Genomic DNA, 24,908 nt, shown 5'->3' with positions numbered 1-24,908 from the left:
CATTATCTAGGCCTGGATGGCGGACCACGGCCTATGCCTAAATGATAAGACTGAGCTTCTAATACTCGGCTCAACAAGCTAGAATCAAACTACACCACCTTCATTATCGATGGCAATGCCATTAAAGTGGCAAAAGAAGTAAAGACCTTAGGTTGTTACCTCGACTCTGCCTTCACACTGAACAAACAAGTCAGCGCCATAGCATCTTCCACAGCTTACAGATGTAAGCTGATCAGAGCCTGCAAACCATTCATGTCCAAAGAAAGCTGCACCATTCTAGCAAGAGCACTTATCCTCTCCAAGCTAGATTATTGTAATGCTCTGTACTTGGGGGCAAGCAAACACATCATTAACAAAATCCAAATTCTGCAAAATAATGCTCTTAGAGCAGCTCATGGCATACCCAGGAGAGAACACATTTCGCACCTAAGGAGACAGATCAAATGGCTCTCCTCCAAGGACAAAATTATGCTTAAAACTCTATCACTAACACATAAATGCCTTAATCAAGCAGCCCCTACCTCTCTGAAAGAACCAATAAAAAAGCCACTACACGTCCCACAAGGACAATCAATTCAGCATGCCTGGTGGTGCCCAGATCCAGATTTAAGTTAAAAAAGGCAGGGGGAAGTAGTTTCCCGGTCATGGCAGCGCAAGTTTGGAACGCCTTACCCCTTTCACTGAGAGTCAACCAACCCTTCCTCATGTTCAGGCGCAACACCATTAAGTGGCTTGTCACAAATGACGCTAACGTTCAGCTCTAGCTCGGCATACACAAGTATCACTGACTACTCATTGACTATTCCGACTCCTATGACTCCACCTAGTAACGTCCCCCGTCTGCCTAGTAATTCTCCTATACTTGTACGTTTGTATATATGTTCCTTACTCTTGCTTTCCGCGTATAACTCATTGCAGCTATTGTATTATTGTATATATTGTAACCATTGTATATATCGTAACTAAGCAGAAAGTATACTTGTAACCTCTTATGCTAAGGCACCAGATACCCCCGGGTTGGGTGCGCCATACAAAAAAATAAACGAACAAACAGACCATGCAGGATTCTTCAGCCTGGTTTCCTGGTCTTACACTTTGTATTCTCAAGGTCTGTGGAAAGTAAATGTTCCGTGTCGAAAAGGTCAAGGGAATTTCCCTCCATGCGATCCCCTTCAGTTTTGCTGTCTTTCCTCTCCTGCTCAGCTGCCGTCTCGAAACTGCTGTTACCTCGTATGCTTTGCCTCGCTTAGAGTGTCCTCTCATGCTCCACCTTTTATCCGTGTGGGGAAGTGTAGTGGAAGTCAGTTGTGTTATTTCCTGACCTCACGTGACCATTGTATTGGGACAAGTCAGGTATACTGCTCGGGTATTGGTCTGTTTTCTCTCATAGTGGGCCATCTGTGGGGAAAGTGCTTGTGTTGTAAAGGTGGGGGGGGGTAGAGTTCCTAAATATCCTACCTGGTAGGATGGGGAAAAGGTGTAACAAGGAAGGGGATACCGCGTCTCACCATCAGTTTCGACCATCCTTGAAAGAAATTGGCATAGGAATAATCCTGGTAACTCCTCTGGTGGGGGCTCTGGTTTATTTAAATGTGCAGATCTCACCAGATTCGCTTTTGATTGGTACCGCTCAGCAGGGTTGCTCAAGCAGATGGTTGGGGTAGGCAGGTGTGGCTGGTCCCCGATCAGTCCTCATGTGATGATGCAGGACTGGTTCTGGTTCGTGGGGTGGGGTTCTAACTGGCAGTTTGGGGTTCTTGGTGGCAGAGGGGGTAGTATATAGAGAGTTTCTCATGTTGAGCATTCAGTTTCATGTTTTGTTATTTCGGACAGCAGATTGTTTCTAGAATGGTACTCTGATTCGTGTAAAATTATAGGCAGATCCACAGTTGTAGGAAGATGTGGCCCTTATATTTCCCTATGATTACACATGTGCAATGGGGTTGGTTAAGCTTTGTTTGTAGATCTGTTTTGTACATTGAGAGACAGAGACTGTCCCTCAATGCCCAGTATTGCACAAGGAATGTTACTAATAGAATTGCTTCCCCAGCATAGGGAAGCTACTAACCTCGTACAGTAGGTGGGAAACACCCAAACTCAACATTGATTTGTATTGTTAAGTCAGGGAAAGGTACAGACATGCTTTGCGAAACTGAATTGATTCCTCACTAGACCCACAGGTTCCTTTAAACCAAAGCACCAAACCTATATAATGGGGAGCAAAGTTAATTTGGTAGGCACAGGATAGTAATCGGGAACAAGGGGCCCTCTTCCAACGGCACAGATTCTCACACATACTCACCAATATACTGACTCTCGCATCTTCACCATAATACAATAGAATGCAGCTATCCGCCACAATCAGTTCGGCCTAGCTGCACACATAATTATACACCACCTTGCACATCTCAATGACCTTTGAAAGCAGCTATCGCCCACAATAAATTTGGCTTAGCTGCCCACATATTCTCATATACAATCCCCACCTCTGCTAGAATGCAACTAGCCCCAAGACAATTTGGCCTACCTGCACCTATAATACTGGTCTCACACAACCTTCACACTACCTCTAGCATTATAATGCATCTAGCCACCTCCTAAAATTTGATTTAGCTGCACACATACAGAGTACACACACGCACTACTTACTGCCTTACTTTCTGCACTGACCTGGACTACTGTCCATGAGAGTGTGCAACCCACAGCGCGTTGAGATCGCACCAGTGGTGAAAGTTGCTATACAAATGCCCAATAACATAAAATTGCCTTCTTGGTTCTTTATGGTGAGTAATGGAGTATGCTGCATGACGTGGAACATCTGTGGTCTTAATTGCCCCTCGAAAACACAGAAAGTGTTGTTATACTTGCAGACATCAAGTGGATGTCAAATTTCTGAGGGAACACAACTCTCCCCTATGTACGATACAAAATTTGCCAAGCCTTGGGGTTGTCATTGGTATTTTTCCTCTTTTTCGCATTACTCCAGGGGGGTTTGTATTATTGTGCAGAGAGCATCGAGGTTTTGCATTATTGACATGGTGAAAGACTCTGAAGGAAGTGCGTTTATTGTCACTAGGATGATATATGGGCCAAGTTTGCACGCTGGTTAATAATTATGGGCCCAATACTGACTCCCTTGACACATTGAAATGGGTTGGAATGCAGCTACTGAAATACTCATCTAAAATTATAGTCTGTTCGGGTCACTTTAATGCAGTGTTTGTTGGACACTGAAATGAACAGAACTGTGGGGATATACATAGAACGATTTCTAAAGCTATGCAGAAACACCACATATTTGCTCAACTTGCGACAAATTGATATTTGGATGGCCCGTCATCAACACGAGGGGGGGTTAAACATATAGATCAGCAGTACATCAATCGGCGTCCTGACTAGATTATTTTCTTGCATCAGAGAGAGGTGCAGGTTGGGTTACAGAGGGTTCTATTCGGGCTCACAAATTGTCTCATCACGCACCTGCAACTATTAGTGTGGCTATTGCTGGAAAGAACAGAGGTGGTAATAATTGGATTTTCAAGAATGAGAGCATTACTGATGTAGTGTTTCGGGAATCCATTCAGGGAAGTATCACTCATTTCTTTCGGGAAAATTTGGGGTCAGTGGTCTCTCATTCTGTGCTTGGGAAAGCCTTTAAATGTGTCCTCTGCATGGAATGTATTGCCAAGGAGGCAGGCATACTGAAGACTTTAAGGGCTAAGTTGGCCAGTATTGAAACATTGCTTCAACGAATGGAGGTGGATGCAGATTTCTTCATGGACCCTGTTAAACAGGCGCAGTTTCATAAAGAATCAGGGACCTTTAGAGAGGCTGCTAATAGGGAAATGACATTTTTACACAGACACCTGTCCATCAATGCGGGGAAGGTCAACGCCCGGATAGACCATTGGCTCGAGCTGTTAGGTTGTTTCTCCTAGATCTCACATTACAGTTATAAGAACTCATTCATGAGCTCTACAGCACACAGATGATGAAATTACGCAAGTACTATAGGAGTCTGTACTCTTCCACTGCAACAGCACTACATTGAGCGATTGAGGGGTTCCTCAACCAAATAGCACTGTATTGGTTTACTCGGGCAGAGAGGGAGTGGTGTGGTAGCCTTGTCACTACACAAGAGGTCCATAATGCCATAAAGAATCTGCCATTAGGGAAAGCCCTGGTCCCGGACGGCTATACGGCTGACTTTTGTAAGGCCTTCTCAGCGAGTTTGGTACCACACCTTTTGGATGTGTTTCAGCAATCTTTGTCGGACGGGAGATTACCAGAGTCAGTGAAGGAAGCTGTAGTTACACTCTTCCTGAAGCCGGGGAAAGAGGCGCAGGAATGCTCATCATATAGGCCGATTTCACTTATAAATATAGATAATAAAATATTGATAACGATTTAGGCCTCTAGGCTAGCTATCCTAATGGTTAAATGTGTGAAGGCTGACCAGGCAGCGTTTATTCTGGGGAGATCAACATCTTATGTACTACGCAGAGTATTTGGGCTGTTATCGGCAGTTAATCAACAAGTCCCTGTGGTTGCTGCCCTTCTGGATGCTGAGATTTTCCATATTGAGGTACCAGCTGATTTGAAATATATCACAATCACTGCCCAAAGCCACCTTGCACCATCAGACTCTGAAGTCTGGAGAGTGACAATCCTTTTTGTTTTCTTTTTCCATACAAAGTTCAATAAGTGTACATCAATGTCCAAAAATATCCTCTTAGGAGTGGAGATTAGTCAGTGTTAACAACCGCTTAGGAAGATCATCATTTAAAAATGTTTTTATTCCCTAGAAGAAACAGGTTCAGCAAGGATCACCTCTCCAAGTCATATATCATGTTGTACATCATCAGGTCAAGTTTTAGCTTTACTATTCTTTTGGCAAGACAATCCCCAGGAATTTAATAGAGGAGGAAGTGAGTTGAGCGTACTTACTTGTATGCCAGTTTAGCTGTACTCTGATAGGCATTTTAACAGATTTGTTCCTAAATGATTTTCAACCACAGAGGGTGCTGAAACCATTCACGATCTGATCGATTCAGGGAAAGTTGTGTCTATGAAAAAAGAAGCATGTCATCTGTATATAGGAGGATTTTCACAGGTAGAGAATTGATCTTGAGGCTTTTGAACACTGTGCAAGAGGAGAGGCAGTAAAGAGCATCCCTGCTTTGTGCCTCCATTTAAATCAAGTTTCTCTATAGGACAGTACTTGTGCTATACAGCATACATAAAGTCCTTTAACTAGGCCTATGAGTTTCTCTACAAAGTTCACAGCAGTAAGGGTCTCCAGCAGGAACCTCCCAAATGATGGTATCCAAAACTTGGCATCCTCTCTCAGAATGTCTCACAACTGGTTCTTTTGTTTGCAATAATGTGTACTGTTTGCAAGGAATCTTGTGTGATTAGGGGGTTTCCTATGCTTCATGAAACAGGCCTGATCAGGATATAAATTATTTGGCATTATATTTTTGAGTCTTTTTATAAGTATCTTAGTTAGGATTTTGCTCTCTGCATTCATCAGGGAAATCGGCTGATAGTTGCCCCAAGACGCTGCATCTCTTCCTGCTTTCTGTATGACATTTATTACAGATCCCTGTGTTCATGCCATCCAGGTAAACCGTGCAGAGGCTCTGCTTTCGTTCATCAAGGAATTTGATATAGAATTTTGACAGACGGTCTTTTGGGCTAGAATACTTGTTCTTTTGCATGTTATGAATAGCGTTCTTGTCCTTCGGGTAAATCATTTGGCTAGTGGTTCTGAAGTGGAAGATCACAATCTCTTTTTGATCCTGGGTTAGTTGCTGTAAAGGTTAACGCTAAGTATAAAAGTGTCTTGCCCATGTTTCCTTTGAGGCACTTAATGTCATTTCTCTTTGGCCAAACCATTTTACCTTTGCGCAAGCAGGAGGCAGCATTTGCCCCCAGAATGCCAATATTTTGCCAGATGTAGAAGAACTGCTCCTCTGCTAACTGCATGGAACTTGCTTAGTTCATATTTGTGTTTCACAGTCATTACTTTGACCTAATCATTTATCCTGTCTCCACCTTACTATTCCTGCAGCAACCTCAGTTCCTTATCGATGCTCTCTTGCTTGCTTCTGTGCCCCACCAAATAAAACTGCCTAATGCATAGGCTGTTTCAGGTATTTCCTGCATTTAAAGTAAAATAGTTGCAGATGTCTTCCCATATTTCTGTGCAGATGGTTTTTGCACATCAGGAAAGTGACATCCATTCTCCACAGCAGACAACCTTTTTCATTTTAGCAGCAATATATTACTAAATGGTCAAAAAGGTGCTAGTTAACTGTACCAACCTCTTGAACACCTAGTATAACCAACAGGTTATTAGGGAAAAGTGTATGTTGGACTGGTTATTTTGAGGTGCCGAAAAGAAGATGTAGTCTTTTCTACAGGATCTAGTAACCACTAGACGCCTACTAATTTAAGTTCTTATAAAAGTTTTGATTGAACTGTTTTGTCGCTCTTCTTTTCTGATCCAATTTGTTTGGTGGTGTCTAGCTGTTAACTAGTACCTGACTTAGGTCACCCCCAAGCACAATATCTGGGACATTATGGAAGCGTTCCTTGTTTAGTAAGTCATAGACCGTTCTGGTTAAGTCTAGATTTGATAAGTAGACCTTAACTGAGAGGAGTTTAGTGGCTAGAGGCATGTGGACTATCAAAAATGAGCTGTTGACGACATATTCAACTTTCTTGCTATTTTAGTTTTGGCTTTTCCTTAATATTTAGATTCCATTCGTGTTAGTGGTGTGGAAGAGGTGGATTTCCTCAATAGTCCAGCAGTGTTGCATTTTGCTGGCTTCATCCTCAGTCAAAAACGTTTTTCTGAAGCAGGGCCATGTTTAGTTTGGCGGTCTTTAGACAGTTAATATTTTTCCTTCATTTGGTGAGGTTATTCACTACGCAAACATTCCAGGCTGCAAATTCTAATCCTGGATTTGTGATGGCTCTGGACACTACAACCATCTACCACTATAATGAACGTGAGGGATTTCAGACAATAATTTCCAGTTGCACTCTAATAGTCCCTGAGCACTTTTTGACGTAACTATATCCAACTAATACAACTCTGCAATAAACTAGGTACTACTACCCCCTCCACCGCAGGACTCATTATACAGCTAGCTACCCAGTTCAAGCACGTTTTGACCCTATGCGGTTAAACAGAACAAAAACAAAAGAAGAGAAATTTGGTCTAGCATAGAAATAACTGTCCACAACTGTATGGGATACAGCCCCGTCCCGTATCGGCCTAGGGGACAACACACTAGTTCTGTGTAAACTAACATCTAAAATCCAATATTATCAGATGCAAATTGACAGTAGAAATCTAAGTAAAACCAGGAACCGCAAACATCCTTACACCTTTGCTGGCCTTGATAACAGAGAATGAAAGTTCCTCCATGGTGGGATTGTTCAAGAACACATGTTTTTCTTGTGTGTGCTTTTTGGTGTTTAGTTTGTTCAAGGTTGCTAGAGCTAGAGCCAGTGGTTCATATTTTGCGGCATCACCAGACAAGTAAAGTTTTAAAGCTGGGGAAGAGAGAAGAGTGCCCTTATCTGTATGTCCTTTACAACTTTTCTGATGTCATTAAATATTCTCCTGAATTGGGACTCAGCTGGTCAGCAGTCCGATAAATGGCTAGGGGGACCCCATTCCACTTCATTGCTTTTTCTTAACAGCCTACTGTAATATTACATCTTTGACTGAGAAATTGAGGAAGAAGGTTATGATCTGTGCCTCAAACCCTTGTGCTCGGGACTTCCCTGCCCTGAATACATTATCACTTTTTGGTTTATCAGGTAGGAGATCTTTAACTGCATCTCCCAATAGTTTCACCACAAAGGTACCTTTCTCTGGGTTGTTGCATTGGGGCCTTTGGGCACACCCCTAAAGTAAATGATTTTTAATCTCACCGTGGAGTCCTTTATGAAGACAGAACTGTTCATGGAGGCAACGTCTCTTTGATTGGCTGAGCTGCCTTCGCAGCTGTCATTCATCTCACTCTCACAACACTGTCCTGTCCTGTGCTCTGTAAATGTGCTCATTGGGGATTATAAATTCTGATTCTTATTTTTATTGTCTGCGATCAGTTTTCACTCCCACTTCCGCATTCCAGATTTGTTATCCTCCGTGTCTCAGTAGTGTTTCACTACAACTACAACCGTGTAAGATTTCTTATTTTCCATACTTTGCCAAGTTTAATCCAGACTGTGTATTTCCCAAAACGGCATTTCCGCTTGCAAGGTTCCTCTAACAGATTTTCAACTCTATCTTTCCCTATTGGTATCAAAACTGCAGGTTTGACAACATGGACGTCAAACATGGAACAGTTTCTTATTGCCTGGTAATGATCCCTAGTTTATTCCTCTTCACCCTCCTTCTCCTCAAAGTGATTAGCTTTTCTATCATTCCCGTGTCAGCTGCTTTTTTTGTACAGAAGTTGCTCCATATTTTTGATTGCTACACTTTGGTTGTGTCCTACTGGTTTTTCTTTGGCGGCCTGCTGCACCACAATCTGTTTCCTAGTATCCTGATCTCAGGTAGTATCCCCCTCATTAGGGTTTCTGTGTTATCATGTTCACCTTGGTATCAGCTACTCGGCTTTATCCCACTGGTTTCTCTCCAAACATCTCCAGTTGATTTTCCCTCATGGCTGTTCACTCGCTGATTGTGCTAGGTTTTGTCCTCTCCTCCTCTCCATAGTTTATATCAGGCAGATAGGCATATGATTTGGGATCGCACCAGGTTACACAGACATCCTCGCAGCTCCCCAGCGTTTGCATCTCAGACACGTGATATCCAATTCTTGAGTGGTTGTCGTGAGCTCAAGATATCTCAACTGCCCCTCTAGCTCGATGCTGAAGCATCATCAGGTCTCTGCTGTGTTCTTTCACCCCACCCTACCCCACCCTCTATCTTCAGCCCTTCTCTGCATCTCCCAGATCCATGAGTTGGTTTACCATGCCTGGAAAGGAAAAAATACTGTTTCATGTGCAGCGACACTGCAACTTGCCACAGCGGTGATAAGTAAATGAAAACGTATCAAAGTTGAGCTGGTCATTCTACAATGGTTCAGTATGTTGTTTGGACAAATGACACTACAACTCTGTTGTAATACTGATTAGTACCCAGCGAGGGTCAATCAGATTGTAACAAACAATCTGCTTGGCCCTTGCCAGGGCTTTATTCGACTGGGAATCCCTCTCCCGACGTTCCTTTCCTTTGTCCCATGCGGGTGTGTGTGGCAGCACCTCAGCCAATGAGGAGGATTGGAACGGGGTAATCCCCACTCTGGGCCACCACACGGCTGGAGGCTGCCATGTCCCCATCCATATCCAAACAATCCCCTCCCCGCTCTCCCAACCCCACTTGCCTTCTTTTTGTTCCATTTCGGGAGTGGACGCGCTGGGAAAACCTCTGTATCCAGCGCGTCTGCTCCCGATCCGCGACAGGCCATCATGGAAAGGAAGAAGGGACTGCACATAGTCCCTTCTCTCCTTTCCATGGCAGGCATTTTCTTTGATTACATTTTTACTCTTTTTTTGAAAGGCCGCCATGGAAAGGGAGAGGGCCCTTCTCCCTTTCCATGGTGGCCATTTAATATGTTTACCTTTTTCCATTCATTTTGAATGGCTTCCATGGAAAAGGAAAACAGACTAAATTTTCCCGTCCCCGGCAGCCATTTTTAAAAAAGGTTTTTTTTTTTCTGTTTCCGAAACAATGCTCTTAGTACCCCGGTCTTGTAGGCCGGGGTACTAATAGCAATAAGCCCCTCTATGTGGTGGCCTTACCGAGTCAGGTAATGCCCACGCATCTCGGGGGTTATTGCTTAATTAACTGACCCAGATGAGAAGTTCTGTAACTGTTCCAAGAAAAATATGCTAAAAGTGAGAAGTGCCGTGTCATTCCCTATGCATGTGCACCAACACTTTTAACAGTGTGGTTAATGTTCCATGAATATAGCAGCCTTCCTTAGCAGTGCTGGTAGCTTCTAAGACGACTGATCAGTGTGCATTATAACTCATCACAATACTACAGAGGGATCTGAGTGTGTGGCCATTTTATCCTAGCCGCTTCAGCTGTAAATACCAACAGCTACTACAACCCCCTTCACACACAGTCTTAAAAATGCATATATTAACACTGCACTTCCACATACTCTGTACACAAAAGCTTTTTACTGTAATAATAAGAGCCACAATGATTGGCTTTACAATGCTTTTTTTCTGGTGATACCTACACAAACCTACTGGTTCTGTTGGTCTACTCTGGTGCAGTGAAATGTGCTCCTTCAGTTAAACTGAATAGATAACCAGATTGGTGATAACAAATGTTCGGCAAGAACATTTCTACCATAAGTAACTCATTTTTATCTCCTCTGTAGAATGAGCCTCTCCAACGGTGCTGCAGTTGGCTTCGACATTGAATGGTCTGCAAACTTCTCTAAAGGAAAAGTAGGAAAGGTTGCCTTGATTCAGCTGTGCACCTCTGAGAAGAAATGCTATTTGTTCCATATCTCCGCTATGTCTGGTGAGTACTCTTTTTTTTATTTATTTATTTTTAATTTTTTTTTTCCTTTTTTTTTTTTCTTCACATGAAATGATGTGCAGGTCCTCTAGAAATAAACACTCAATGAAAATCTACCACTGATTAATTATTTACTCAATTACTCCTAAAGACCATACCTTTATCAATTTGAGCACCAACTGACTCCTCTGTTTAGCCCCTTTGAAACTAGAACTTTGTTTGAAAAGCATATGCTGGGAAGGTGTCTCGGGGCAACATGTCTGTCTTGGAGGCAAGACAATGTCCGGCAACATAGATTTGAATCTGGGTCCCGCTCTTAGCGACTGGTCTCCGGTAATGAGCACGTTATAAAAGATTAATTATTCAATATGACTACCCCCTTTCAGCTCAACCTCACCCATACTAACCTGTGGTGTTCCCCAAGGCTCATCCCTCTCACCACTACTCTTCAAAATCTACATGTCTCCTCTCATGATGCTCACACGACACAGGTTTACTTGCTGCAACTTTGCAGAACACACTCAATCATCTACGAGATCGCCAGCAGTAGAGACATAGACCAAACATTTGTCAGTTGCCTCTCAAAAATCAATGCATTGATGAGCAACAACAACCGTAAACTCAACCCGGAAATAACCGAAATCCTGATAAACCCACACTCAGCGACTGTTTTTTTCTGGGCTGAAACTACCAACACCATAGCAAAAACACTTGCATGCTCCCCCTCTCCTCCCACTAACAAACCAACCCCTCTCTTATTTTAAGATCTGCCAAACCACCTGTGTACCATGGAAATGGCAGTGATGCACAATATAAATCACACTATCATAATACTCATATGAGGAGTGATGAAAGCAATAGCATCAAAGACTGTTTGAAATGTTCCATTACACAGCTAGCCCACTTCCTCCTGAAGAGATTTCCCAGCCCCTGGTGTCTTGTCAAGCACTTGCACTTTTCCTTTTGACTTTTTTGCATTTTCCTTTGGAAGAAATCGCACTCATCAAATGCAAAATGCCCCTTGACTCCACATTTCAAAAGCTTCTGTCTGGACTAGTTTCACTAAGATTCTCACAATTACCTACATACGCTCATATCGTCCTTTAAATATTCCACAGATCTGTAAAGTTGTAATAAAACTGCTTTCGCAGTACAATGTTCGGCTGGGTGCCTGTGACAAAGCTACATTGTGTAACCACCGTCCTTCAGCGTGCTGAAGGGCTATGGCGACCAGGGTTGGCCACCTGTCAAGTGAAGACTTACTGGCGGCTGTAAACAGGGTATTTATAAGAGCCCCTCCATGAGTTATGGGCCATCATGCCTCTTAATGTAAGAGCTAAGGGTGGCACAGCTTGTACAGTATAAGGAGGGATTGATCAGACATCTGCAAAAGACTCATGGGGAAATACCAATATCTTCCCTAGTGTCCTGGAAATTAAATACGATGACAATCCATCTCCACAGTCCATGGCCAGATGTCGTTAGACGATGGCTACCTAAATTTAGACTTGTAGTCCCCCCACTTTTGCAAGAACCATCGCTTCATTGGGATGAAATAAAAGAATTATATCTTTTTGCCCAGAGCAGGGAGAATCAGAAATGCACTTCTGTATGCATCAAGTATGCCCAGATTAGGGCGTGACTCTCTTGCCACTATTTAGAGCACAAGGAATTGGACGGTGCACTGCGGTACTCATATACCGCAAGCAAATAACAGACTTTTTGTTCGCAAGGACACTGTAATGTTACAAGATCACAGTAATGATTAAAGTTAAGACAATAGGCGTTTTTAATATTTCTTTTCTTTGATCAAAGTTTTAATATATGCTCTTGCTGTATGATTTTAAGATCGTTTTTTTTCAAATTCAGGTTTTTAATTTTTAATTATTGAATGTACTTTTGACGTATTTTACTGATATAAAGTTGCTACTGAACACTGAAGTCCACCTAGTTTTGGAACCTTTCATCCGACCCATTCAGTAAATGGAACTACTCAAGTCCCAGCGGGTCTTTCATCAGGCAGAGACAGGGGCTGCGTTATTTCAGTAATATATCTCCAAGACAAGTCCACGCTCTCGAAACTGAGCCACACGTTACCTTCTCCCACTAGCTCTAGGAAGGGCATGGGGGACATGCTTGTGGAATACAGGAGTAGTTGTTGGCTTTAGCTGGACTCTGAGGTACATCTCACACTACGGAGCTGAAATAATACGCCTGCCTGACTTCAAATTAACAGCACAACCTTTTAAGCCATTGGTAATCGCTGCATACCACCACATTAGCCATAATTGCCAACAAGAGACCTTTAAGCAGCTGCAACTGAGAACCCTCATAGATCAGCAGCAACATCAGTTAGACAGGGGTAGGAAAGGGGAATAAGTAATCACTGAAATTGCCATATGAAATGGTAGGGGAACAACCTTTCTGAAATTAGATTAAGCAATAAAAGGGCACAGGAGACTTAAAAAAAAGCTCAGGGTTTGACAGATGGTGTCACTGACAGTATTACTGAGAAAAGACTCTAGGGTAAAGCGGGATGCTGCAGATCAGAGCCTGCTGAGGTCTATATCTGAGACCATTTTCAGAGACAGCTTTTGGTGCCTGGGGTGGCGTATAGCTCCTGAAGGGGCACCGGTCAGATAGCACAGCGAGTAGAGCGCTTGCTTTGACATCTGTGCAGAGCCTGGCGATGCAGGTTCGAATCCTGGCAGGGCCAAACTCAGCCTTACATCCTTCAGAGGTCGATAAATGAGCACCACGCACTGTGGGTAATAATAAGCAGGGATCAGATGCCTGAGGGTTCGTAGCGCTATATAAATTCAAAATTATTATTATTATTATTAAGATTTCTAAATGAGTCATGGGTAAGCAAGCTCACGCTGGGTGGGGAATGTTTACAGTAAATTATTCTAAATGTTTCCTTACATGAGCACAAGCGACCGAGCGTTATGAATTAGCCCCCCAAACTCCTTGCCATGTTATGAAATGACACTCGGAAATGGACAAATAAATAATGAATGTGTGTTAAAAACCTTGAACCAAATATAATTCCCCACTAAAGCAACAATGCAAAGACACTAACAATCACAAAGAATGGATTACCAAAAGCTTCCAGTTCAAAAATGAGTGAGAAGTTTAAAACAGATTGCAGCAAAATTACACTTTGGAAACTTTGCAATTTTTCTAATTCCCGCCTGAAATTACCCAAATGGTTTACACTGATATGGAGTGCATTTTTGGTTGGCGGACAGAGGTGTAGCACAGCAACAATATGGAAGTGAAAATAAGTCTCTAGCTGGTAAATTGGACGAGCTGTGCAAGATATAAAAAGGTGCGCTTTGAGTAAAATGGAGCTGTGAAATAGGAAAGGAAATCAGTTGTGAAAAGAACAGTTTTACTTTACACTAGAGTATTCAGGCTAGGCCACCAAAGATGGACACAGTAAGATCCAAGGTTGATTTGTGAGTTCAACCCTCTCACCCCAACGCCCAACCCTGGCGGAAACCAGTCTGATCACTCGAAATATGACTAATGGCAAAGGATGACACAAGACTAAATTACTAAATAGATGGCGCTAGCACTAGAAATCAAGGGCAGGGTTGCACAGATAATTCTGACAGTTTTACGAGTTACCAGGATAAGGATAGGATGGCTTGGAGAGTGGGATAAGGACAAAGACAAGATATGCTATGGGTTTCTATGGGGTGGCGATTATACTCACAGTCCACTTTTTAGTTTTGGGATTTTTGGACCGTCAACAGGTTCTGGTCACTACATGGCAGCACTCCTGGCAAACAGCTGGGCAGTTCTGGTCACCGGATGGCACTTCTGGACTGGCAATTCTGGTCACTGGATATTAAAGGTCAGCTGGATGGCAGGATTGCAGCGAGCATGCAGTTAGGGGGCAGCAAGCCAGGCTGGTTCAGGATGCAAAAGGTACCACAGCTTTCCCCTTTTTAATGAGAGATTAGGGGGTTTTCAGATTTGAGGCCTTGCTGGGAATAGGATCAGCACTGCTAGGGTTTTGCAGTGGGCCCTGGAGTAGGGTCAGCAATGCTTTCGCCTTGTAGTTGGGGTCTGGAATTTGGTTGATTAATGGAACAGGAACGCAGCGCAGGAACTTCAGGAAGAGTGTGTGTCTAGAGTCTTGTCAGGGACTCTTATGTATAATGCTAGTGACATCATAGACTATATTGCTGGGCCGGCTTAGCTAAGCCCGCCTTTAAACAATTGGATTGGACAATTAATGTTGGTTGCCTCCCCTGGGTTGTGACTCAGTTCAGGAGGTTGCATTTTATGATGTAAAAAGACTTCCTACAGACCATTTTGCCAAAAATCTGTCATATCAGAATTTACACATTTTGTACAGTTGTGGCACCTTGATAAATGACATAATCAGGTTACATATTTTATGTACAGAACAGCCGTCCAATCCTGAAATCTGTGAGACATTGTTTTGTCCTTTTAATCATTTTTGGATATTTTCAGTATGAAATATTCAACCTAAAATTCTATAACTTTAGACACGTGTGGATTATCATCAGGTATGGCAGTATTAAAATTTGCATTTGGAACATGGATACTTTTGTTGTAATCTGCAATACTTTTTAACTTCTGTTCCCCATGCGGCAATGAAGTCTATGACATCTTGGATGAAAGCCCATAAAATCACTTTTTAACATGCAAACTTTAAAAAAAAATCCAAATTCTTGCTGCAGCGATAAAAAGTCTTTAAAGTGTATTTATAAAATAGTCTTTGGAAGCAAATGGCAGTCCTTTGTCTTGCATTGGACCATTTATTTTATTTTTCAGCTGCCACCAACTTTTACTTCTGCCCTGTGTGGGGTGGGGGTTCCCAGTTTGATTGAAGGTTTTATGGCCCCCCCTTCACTTCACAGGTTAGTGTCCCAGGACTTCTATTGTACCAGCCTGGAGCACAGACAAATGTCCGACGAGCGTGTGAACTTTCTCTGTCCTGGTCCATTCAAAGTTTTTCAAGCTAGCAATTATCACTTTCGTGTCCTGGAAGTTTATGGTGTGGCTCCCTTCCTAGAGGGAAGCTTTAACTATGCCAACCGGAATAACCTATTTTTGACAGCTTGCAAATTCAGCCAAGGCAGTTTAAAACCTTTTTCTGATATTTGGTCCTGAATTAAAACAAACCTGTGGAATAAAATAGCCCATGTATGTATTTTCATCAGCAACAAAACCCCTTCACATTGCTAAATATGCAGGTTTTCATTCGAGTGTTTATTTTTTAAATTGCCCTTTTTCTCCTTTAGTTTTGCAAAATCCCATTTTCACACGTGTTGAAAACTGTTAGCATTTCCTTTCAAATTCGATTTTGCCATCTGACTTCCCAATATTGTCTCATAGCCATAGTTATCTTCTTGTAGGCAGTAGTTTATTTGAAGCACAGATTAATTGAAACTGACATGGCTCAGAAACTGGAGTCTCTTTTGAACTACTGAGCTTTGATACATTTGTAAAGAAATGAACACGTTTTCCCCGTGCAAGTAAAACTGAAGTTCCTTGTTGATTTCTCTCAGAGTTGGTTTGACAGGGCCTGTCATTCAGAAATCATGCCTGGTTTTCCTGAGGCACAATGAGATACTGGGCATGGCAGGGCCTTATTAATCAGTGATTTAAGGAAGAACAGATGGAAATGGCGACAGCAGCATTATTTAAAAGGTGAAAAGTTTCCTTTATAATGGAGTTCTTCGGCTTTCAGCAAAGCAGTGCTGCCTTTTCATTCCATTTCTTTTGTACAGGTAAGAACACACTGGCACGCTCCCTTAGTATGTCCCCTTGTTTCATCCTGCCCCTGTATGCAAGTAAATGCCATGTCATCAACAGTACACTACATGGGAGCACTTTATACCATTTTCATAAGGCTGCATCCGCAACCTATCCATGCTAGTACCAGTCACTTGAAATTAAATGCATGAATCATGTAATGTCTATAGGCCTGCTGGGGCCTAGGGACCCAAGCTACTCCTCACTGATGAGGCCCAACAAGGCCGAAACATGTTTGGGGATGCTCGTAGTCTTGTGCAGAAGAAATATGACCTAACAGTTCAGCATGGACTGTCCCTTTTGGGGTGGAACCAAGCCTGATTTACATATGGTCTTTCCACTTCTGTAATGGCTTGGCAGGCAAAGAACGATGGTCTGGAGCGTTGCCCATAGCAATGCCAGAGGTTAAATTAATTCTAAACATTCCAGCCATCACCTGTTGTGTCTTATGATTCAGCCTTCATGCATAGGATTTTCAAGTGACCGTAACTGGCATAGATGGGACAACCTATCTATGCCAGCAATGGTCACTTTAAATCCAGTGGCAGTTGGTGATTTTTTTTGTTTGAGGGTAAATGTATTTCCCCCAAATATACCAGAGTGACAGAGCATAGCAGGGGAACTCGAAGCAACCTAGAGGGTTGTGGGTATTTTCCCCCCTCTCGGAGATTGTTTTTTTCTTTTTAAATAGTGGGTTGAAATGGTGCATCATACAGCACACCTTTCTGTGTCAAACTGGGTAAAAAAGCAAGACAGTTTGCAAGTCACCAAAAGTACAAACAAGCATTGCCAATACATTTTCATGATGCCTTTACCCACAATATATGCCAGTATAAAAACATGTTCAATATGTTCACACTGGTTGTGCCCATGCATTTTCATGCTGGCTGCACCAATATATGCCAGAATTCCTATATACGAACATACTCCTTTGCATTGCACATAATGCCAATAATGATACTGTAAGAAAATATGTCCAACCTGATTGTGCCAATACATTTCAGCATCCCAACATAAAATCTCACAACCTTTTAGCTTTGCCTTCAAAAATGTCATTCCACGATAAGAAAATGTTTCCAGACTGGCTGCACAATGCTGTCCAGTCTAGACACGTGAAACACTTATTTGCTTTATCCTTGATGCCAAATAAACAATGCCATGCCACAGTAAGAAGCTAGGCTGTGCATAAGAATTCCAGTCTAGCCAAGTATAACACATAACATGCTTGCTTTATCAAGGCTATCAGGAAAAAATGTCATGCCACAGTATTCAATTGCTGCCGGTCTAACCACATATTATCACATATCATCCTTGGTTTATCATAGATGCCCAGTAAAAAACATCATGCCACTTCAGCAATCTCTGCTAGAGATTTATGTGACCAACTTCACCAGTTGTATGGTTGGTCATGTAAAACCTACATGCCCAAACCCATACTTACACTAATATAACACATACATACATGTACTGCTACTCACTCAACTAGTCTTCGACCCACACAATGCATTACATTCAAACACACATACATACAGTCATACATACAGTCATACATACATTCATAACAATACATACAACAATTATAATGATATGATATGGCATTTATAACGCGCCGATACACAAGTGTTTCAAGGCGGGACGTGGCAAGGGAGGGGGGGGGCAGAGGGAAGTCAGAGACAACAATCCTATTAGGCCAGGTGTCATTCAGAACGCACAAGTGCAGGGGAAGGGGGAATGGGGAAGGGGAAAAGTGTGGGGGGTCATACGGGTGGGTACAGTGCAGTACATGGGATAAATAAAATGATAAAACAATAAGTAAACGTACGGCCAGCTGGTGGCAAGTGCAAGGGTAAGTGCAGGCATCAGGTGTCAAGTGCTGGTAGGGGACTGCAGGGATACAGAAAACAGTCCCCACTGCAGGAGGGTGGCCAGGTAAGCAGTGCAGTTTCAGTTTCAACCAGGAGTTCAGCAGGGTAGAAAAGGAGACAAAGAGGAATGTTTTGAGGTGCTTCCGGAACCGGAGATGGTTCTACTCAAGTTTCAGGGAGGCAGGGAGGCTGTCCCAGAGGGAGCACCCAGCCGAGGAAAAAGATCTACCACCAACTTGTTGCTTGGAGAAGCGATTAACCCTGAGGGAGATGGAGGTGGATGAGGGAAGAGCTCAATAAGGAAGATATTTAGGAAGAGAGAGTTCAAGGTATTGAGTCTCCAGGCCCCAGAAGGCCTTGTGGACAATGCTGATGGTTTTGAACTTAATCTTCGCAGCCCCTGGGAGCCAGTTCAGAGATTTCAGTCCTGGAGAGATTCGATCCCTGAGCTTGAGGCCAAGGACAAGTCTTGCAGTCCTGTTCTGGATGAGTTGCAGAGGGCAGAGAGTAGAAGCAGGTAGATTTAGAAAGAGGCTGGTGCAATAGTCCAGCCTAGAGAGAACCAGAGCTCTGGAGCCAGTGAGCTTCTGGGGGAAGGAGGGCAAAGAAGAATACCTCTGAGGAGGTGCAGCTGGTAGTGTGATTTCTTAGAGACTTCAGAGATGTGAGGGGAGAAGGAGAGTGTGGAGTCGAAGATGAGCCAGAGGTTTTTAGCCTCGCAGATGGAAGAGGGCCAAGAGAGGCCGACCAGAGAGTGACAGGAAAGGAGGGAGCAGGTGTGGCAATGAGGAGAATCTCAGTCTTACTGGCATTAAGGCAGAGATCATTGGTGGCACACCACTTCTGGATAGCAGACAGACAGTCAGAGATAAGAGAAGGAGAAGAGGTGACGGACGGCAGCCTGAAAATGAGCTGAGTGTCATCCGCATACCACTGGAAGTTGGGGCAGAGTGGCAATGCGGTGGGTAAGAAGTGCCAGGTATTGGTTGAACTGCCAGGGAGAGAGTTTAGAGCCCTGGGGAGCAACACAGGCAGAGATAGAGATAGAGATAGAAGAGAGGAAGGACCAAAGTTGGACCTGGGAGGGTTGATCAGAGAGGAAAGAAGTCGGGCATGCCAGGGCCTGACCGGTAATACCAAAGTTATCATGGAGATGGTTGAACAAGATGGCCTGGTTGACCGTGTTAAAGGCAGAAGAGCGATCAAGTAAAAAGAGTGGGTGTTGGAATCAAGGTTGGAGAGCAGGTCTTCACGGATTTTCAGGAGAGCAGTTTCCGTGCTTCTGGCAGCTCTGAAGCTAGACTGACGGTCATGAACACAACCAACAGATTCAGTGTGAAGATTAAGCTGGGAGATGGCCAGCTTTTCCAGGAGTTTGCCCAGGAAAGAAATGATGGAGATTGGGCGATAGTTAGCCGGGCAAGACAGGTCGGCAGAGGGTTTCTTAAGAAGATGGTGCACAATGGAGTGCTTCAGGGAGGATGGGAAGACTCTAGTGGTGAAGGAGTGGTTGCAGAAGTCGGCTAGAGCAGATGCCAGAGAGTCAATGTGGTCCTTGATGGTTTTAGAGGAACAGGGGTGAATCTGTTTTGACGAGACTTTCATAGATCAGACTTGTCTAGAAACCTTGTCTGGGGAGAACAGGGGAAAGGCAGAGCCGTGCATAGGGCCTGGGAAGGGACAGGAGAGGTAGAGACTGCAGCAGGATTGGCCAGTTCCTTGCAAATTTTAAAGAGTTCGGCCGAGTTGTTAGATGCCGCAGAGACTCAGGCTTGGATGTGAGCTCTCTACTTGGTGCAGACATAGAGCCGGTATTGCCTTTGGAGCAGGCAGCAGGCCAATTTGTCAGAGGATGTACCAGAAGCACGCCATTTCGTCTCAGCCACCCTGAACTTGCGTTTGAGGGTGACGAGGTCTGAGTCATACCAGGAGTTGCATTTGGCTTTGGACTTCAAGCGGATCCTCATGACGGGGTCAAGAACATAGAGAGTATCCAATATACTAGAGTGGAGCATGGAAAGGGCCGTGTTAGGGTGTGAGTCAGCCAAAGGGGAGGAGAGGGTGGGAAAGGGGCAGCGAAAGCCTCAACTGACACACGCTTCATGGGTCGGATAACCGAGAAGGTGGGTGGCAGTGCTGCAGTTGGCTTGGCCTGAGGGGTAGAGAGGGTGAGCTGGGAGGAAAAGAGAAAGTGATCACTCCAGGAGAGAGGAGTGGTGAGAGGGAAAGAAAGCAGAAGGTCTGAAGAGATCAGAGCATCCAGTGTGTGCTCTGCAGAGTGAGTCGGGCCAGAGGGGAGAATGGATAGTGAGAGAGAGTCGCAGAGGTCGTGAAAGAGTCCAGAAGAATGACGGGAATCATCCAGGTGGATGTTAACGTCTCCAAGAAGGGAGGAGTTGTGTGGTCGAGACCAGGAGGGAACAGGAAAGGTCCACCCATTCAGTGAGGAAGGGGGAGATCTGACCAGGTGGCCGATAGATAGTAGCCACAGTAAGGGAATGGCTAGAAGAGAGAGAAAGCCAGCAGACAAGGCATTCGAAAGAGGAGTAGGCCTGCGTAAGAATGACAGAGGCAGGAATTCACTCAGGGAAGATCAGTGCTACACCCCCACGGAATGGTTGGACCTGGGTGCAGAGAAGATCTTGTAGCCATCAGGGAGGAGGGTGTCAAAGCTGGCCGTGAACCATTTCTCGTTGAGACAAGGACATCGAGGTCAAGTTCCTCCAGGAGGCGCAGATGTCAGAGGAGTGTTTGACAGCTGAGCGAGAGTTAAGCGTGGCAATATGGAGAATGTTGCCGTCCTTGAAATACTGCAGAGGTGTAGAAGAGGCCAGAGGGGGGGCAGAAGAGGAAGGAGTAGAGGGCAAGATAACTAAGGACAAGACAGCAGGGGTAGGCAAGGAAGCCATGGAGGGAAGAGAGGGGACAGCAGGAGAAGAAAGGAAATTAATGAGGCGCAGGAAGCATCTATCAAAGAGGAGAAGATTGGTCTGAGGTCCTTGGACCAAGACAGTACCATTCAAGTAAACATTAATGATGACCTTAGAGGAGTGGAAGGAGGGCCTCCCACCGGGTGCCACCATTAATGGGAGAAGAAGAGAAGGGAGAAAGCACAGAGACCATATAAAGAGTCCATAGGTCTGGCGCGAGGGAACGATAAAGAGGATGTCGGTGAAGGTGCAGGGAGAACACTAGGAAAGGACGCAAGCAAAGGAGACAGGGAGAGATGAGACACTAGTAGACAATTGGACAAGATGACAGGCGCTCAGACAATGGTAGAAGAGGTCAAACCACAGAATGGCATTACTTTCACGGTGTCGTTAGATATTGGAGAAAAACGCATCTAGTCTGAGAGTCCTGTAAAGGGGAAAAAGGCCTAGTTTTCACAGTGCAATCTTAATACTTTCACAATGCAATTTTTGAACACATCTAGAAAAACAGACCTAATTCTCAGAGTCCTGTAAAGGGGAAAAAGGCATATGTTTCGCATTGCAATCTTAAATACTTTCACAATGCAATTTTTCGAACACACCTAAGTATGAGAATCTGCTATGAGGCAGGGGAGCCAAGGTAGATTGCAGGTTCTAGTTACTAATCCGGGCCACTCCTACCTTGTTAAGTTGCTGCTGGTTGACACCTGCAGACACTAGCTGGAGCCGCCTCGGAGGACCTGCACTTTGCCTAGGGGCCCTTAGCTGCAGGGGCTGCCGGGCAGAGGGATGCCCTGGGGGGGTCGCAAAAGACAAGGGACAACCCAATCAGGGAAGGAAGGCGGGCTGGGAGGCAGGAGAGAACACAGGGAAGTGGATGTCGCGGGAAGGGAGCAGGGAGGAGAGGATAGCAAGGTGGGCCTGGGGCTGAAACGGGGCCGAGATGATACAAAAAAGAAGGCCCTGGAAGGGTCTGCGACAAAACAGCTGCTCACCTGCTTAGGATAGAAACAGGATGCGTACATGATTCATACATTATAATACATACATTCATCACAATATACATGCATTCATTACGATATGTGATGCATACAATGCATGATTCATACATACATAACAATAAAACATATGCTAAAATACAACACTTACCGATGCCTTAGGTCTCCATTCCAGGCAAGGGCAGGGGCACAATGGCATTGGCGCCCCTCCCGCCACCCCAGAAGGACTTGAATCATTCAAGTCCTTCCTCAGTGCGCCGACATCGCTCGGGACACAACAAGAACGTGTTGCTTTGCCAACTGTGCTTGGCACACTGCGCCAACCAAGACGCCATGCCACTCATAGGATTTTTTAAATATTTCAGCTCTGACTGGAGCTCATTAGCCAGCCAGCGCTGATATTAAATATTTTTATTTAAAAAAACTGTGTGGTGCGCTGTCCTGTGCACCGCGCCACTCAGGGGGTGATTCATATCTTTTTTTTTTATATCATGGCTTGCACTGCACGGGGGTACATCGGTCACCAGGGGGTGAGTAGAGCATGCAGAAATCTACATTTCATATTTTGCAGATGATCATATTGTGAGAGAGAGGTGACTAGCTGCACCCAGTGACCAGGATAGCACAGACCACGAGTATTACCCTGAGCGGGTGGGTTCAAATACATAAGAACATGACCCTGAGCAGGTTGGTTTAAAGGCATGTTCCTAAAAATAAAACTGCCTCAGATCGTGATAGCTGAACCCTGTAGTGACTTCACACGAAAATAATTCAATTAATCTTTTGGTAAACACCAGTGAATTAAAATTAGAAAACCACGTTTGTTCTTATTATTCTGACATAACTCAGTCAGTAGGGAGCATGCAGGAGTGGGTGTAGTTAACTAAATAAGTTCCACCAAATGCTAATTTGTAGCGAATGGCACTAAGAGTGCAATTAAAAAAATACAGCTATTGCGAACATCACAAACTGTCTTTCTTCTTCCACACCCGTACCAAAATTAGTAGGAATTAGTAGGAATCTGTTGCACCATGTGTTCTTAAATAGCAGCAGGTTTTGGCCGGAGGGAAAGTAAGGAGGAAAGGGTGGTTGTAAAAATAATTGGATAAACCCTAAGTCCCCTAAACATAAATCTGAGGAAGGACTGTCAACATCCTAAATAACACTGTATTTTTGCAATGTATTAACGAATGGGGGAGCCAAGGCAAAAAAAACACACTGCACTGAATGAGGTTTACAATGCTTTCCTTTAGTAAACACTGGGTACTCTGATGTATCCAGATTAACATTTGGCCAAAGAAAATGTGGTACACCAAGATTGCAACTTATTTGAATACATTGGGCAATGGCAGGGTCCAACAAGATATAACTGTCTCAATCTCGAATTAGAAGACACAGAATGTAATGATATTAGGTAGTGTACAGAACTCTGTCTTATTCCTTGGTTAGTGGTAAGCAAGATTCAACCCCAACATCTTCATGTGATGGACATGACTGCTGCAGCATGTCATAAAAGCTCATTCGTGCCCGACAATGGCAGCTTGACCAATTATAATCCGCCTTTCCCGGGCACAATGGGCACAATTGTTTTTTCCACTGTGGCCGGTGAATGCACAATGTCAATAAAAATGGCCACCGCCATAAACATAGAGAAGGCACTATGTCCCGTTTCAGATAACGGTGGCCATTTTGGTACATGTTTTCCATGACCGCTGCCGTCCAAAATTAGACCTAGTCCCATTTCTATTTTAAGGGTGGTGGCCATTTTTTGGGACTTTTTTTGTTCATGCCAACGGGAGATGGCGCTCGCTCTGAGCAGCCCTCCCGTCAGAAGAAAACAAATTAAAACTATCTGCACCCTGGGAAATAGCTTTCACACCCCGTAGCCCGACCTACCTGAGGCCCTCACTTTGCCCGGGCCTACAAAGCTCAGGCTGGCATGCCGTTACATGATTGCATTCGTTAAAAAAAATAATAATAATCTGCCGGTGAGAGCGCAGAAAGGTCTGTGCTGGTTGTGATCGTGGATGACGATGCCCAGATTTGGGTCCCTGGCACAGGATCAGGTGCAGAGATGCAACGTCTTGCACTGCAAAAACGTTGGCCACTTCAAAGTAGCATGGCTGTCTCTTGTGAAAAGACCACACACTTTTCTTCTCTGAAGGTAGATGCGCTTAGTGCTTTTCTCTTATAATATTTATCTTGAGTTCATCAAATGTTGCATTTTTGTTACTTAATCTTTATGATGAACTAGTGGCCTTTTATTGAAGCTACCGTTTGCATGTTTTAATATTGCATTTGTTTATAATTTTGTCTAAATGATGAAAAAGGTTTTTTGTTTTAATGTGTATTGACCGTTTAATTAACTTCTCTGAATAAAGAATATTGATTGGGTTGACTTTCGCGCATTTTTGTCTCTTATAGTAGATTATTAAATTATCCCTTCTGTGGTGTAGAGGTGCAATATGGGTTTCTCTGGGGTTAAGTATCATGATTTTACATTATCCAGTTTATCTTTTATAGCATGTTTTTCTATTGGTTTTACAGGTTTCCCCAAGGGGTTGAAAACTCTGTTAGAAGACGAGACGATAAAAAAGGCGGGTGTAGGGATTGAAGGAGACCAGTGGAAATTATTAAGCGACTTTGACATCAAATTGAAGAGCTTTGTGGAGCTGGCTGATATTGCAAATCAAAAGGTGAGACAATTTCAACCACGGCATGTTTTATTCTGATTTCTGTGTTTTATGAGTCTCTG

General features: G+C 43.8%; 1 protein-coding gene across 3 annotated transcripts in view; it reads left to right on the top strand.

The window, feature by feature from the left end:
* The window catches only part of LOC138516154 (bifunctional 3'-5' exonuclease/ATP-dependent helicase WRN-like), a 264,929-nt gene that overhangs the window by 113,384 nt on the left and 126,637 nt on the right, over positions 1–24,908 (top strand). For all 3 annotated transcript variants that reach the window (XM_069631062.1, XM_069631063.1, XM_069631064.1), the window contains exons 4-5: positions 10,422–10,567; positions 24,701–24,849. In XM_069631062.1, the coding sequence (XP_069487163.1) occupies positions 10,422–10,567; positions 24,701–24,849 (295 nt within the window). The remainder of the gene's footprint in view (positions 1–10,421; positions 10,568–24,700; positions 24,850–24,908) is intronic.

This window comes from Ambystoma mexicanum, chromosome 6q, assembly GCF_040938575.1.
Source record: "Ambystoma mexicanum isolate Mex_15411 chromosome 6q, UKY_AmexF1_1, whole genome shotgun sequence".
Lineage (NCBI taxonomy): Eukaryota > Metazoa > Chordata > Amphibia > Caudata > Ambystomatidae > Ambystoma > Ambystoma mexicanum.
The sequence above is the reverse complement of the archived record's forward strand: the minus strand, read 5'-3'. Positions and strand labels throughout refer to the sequence as shown.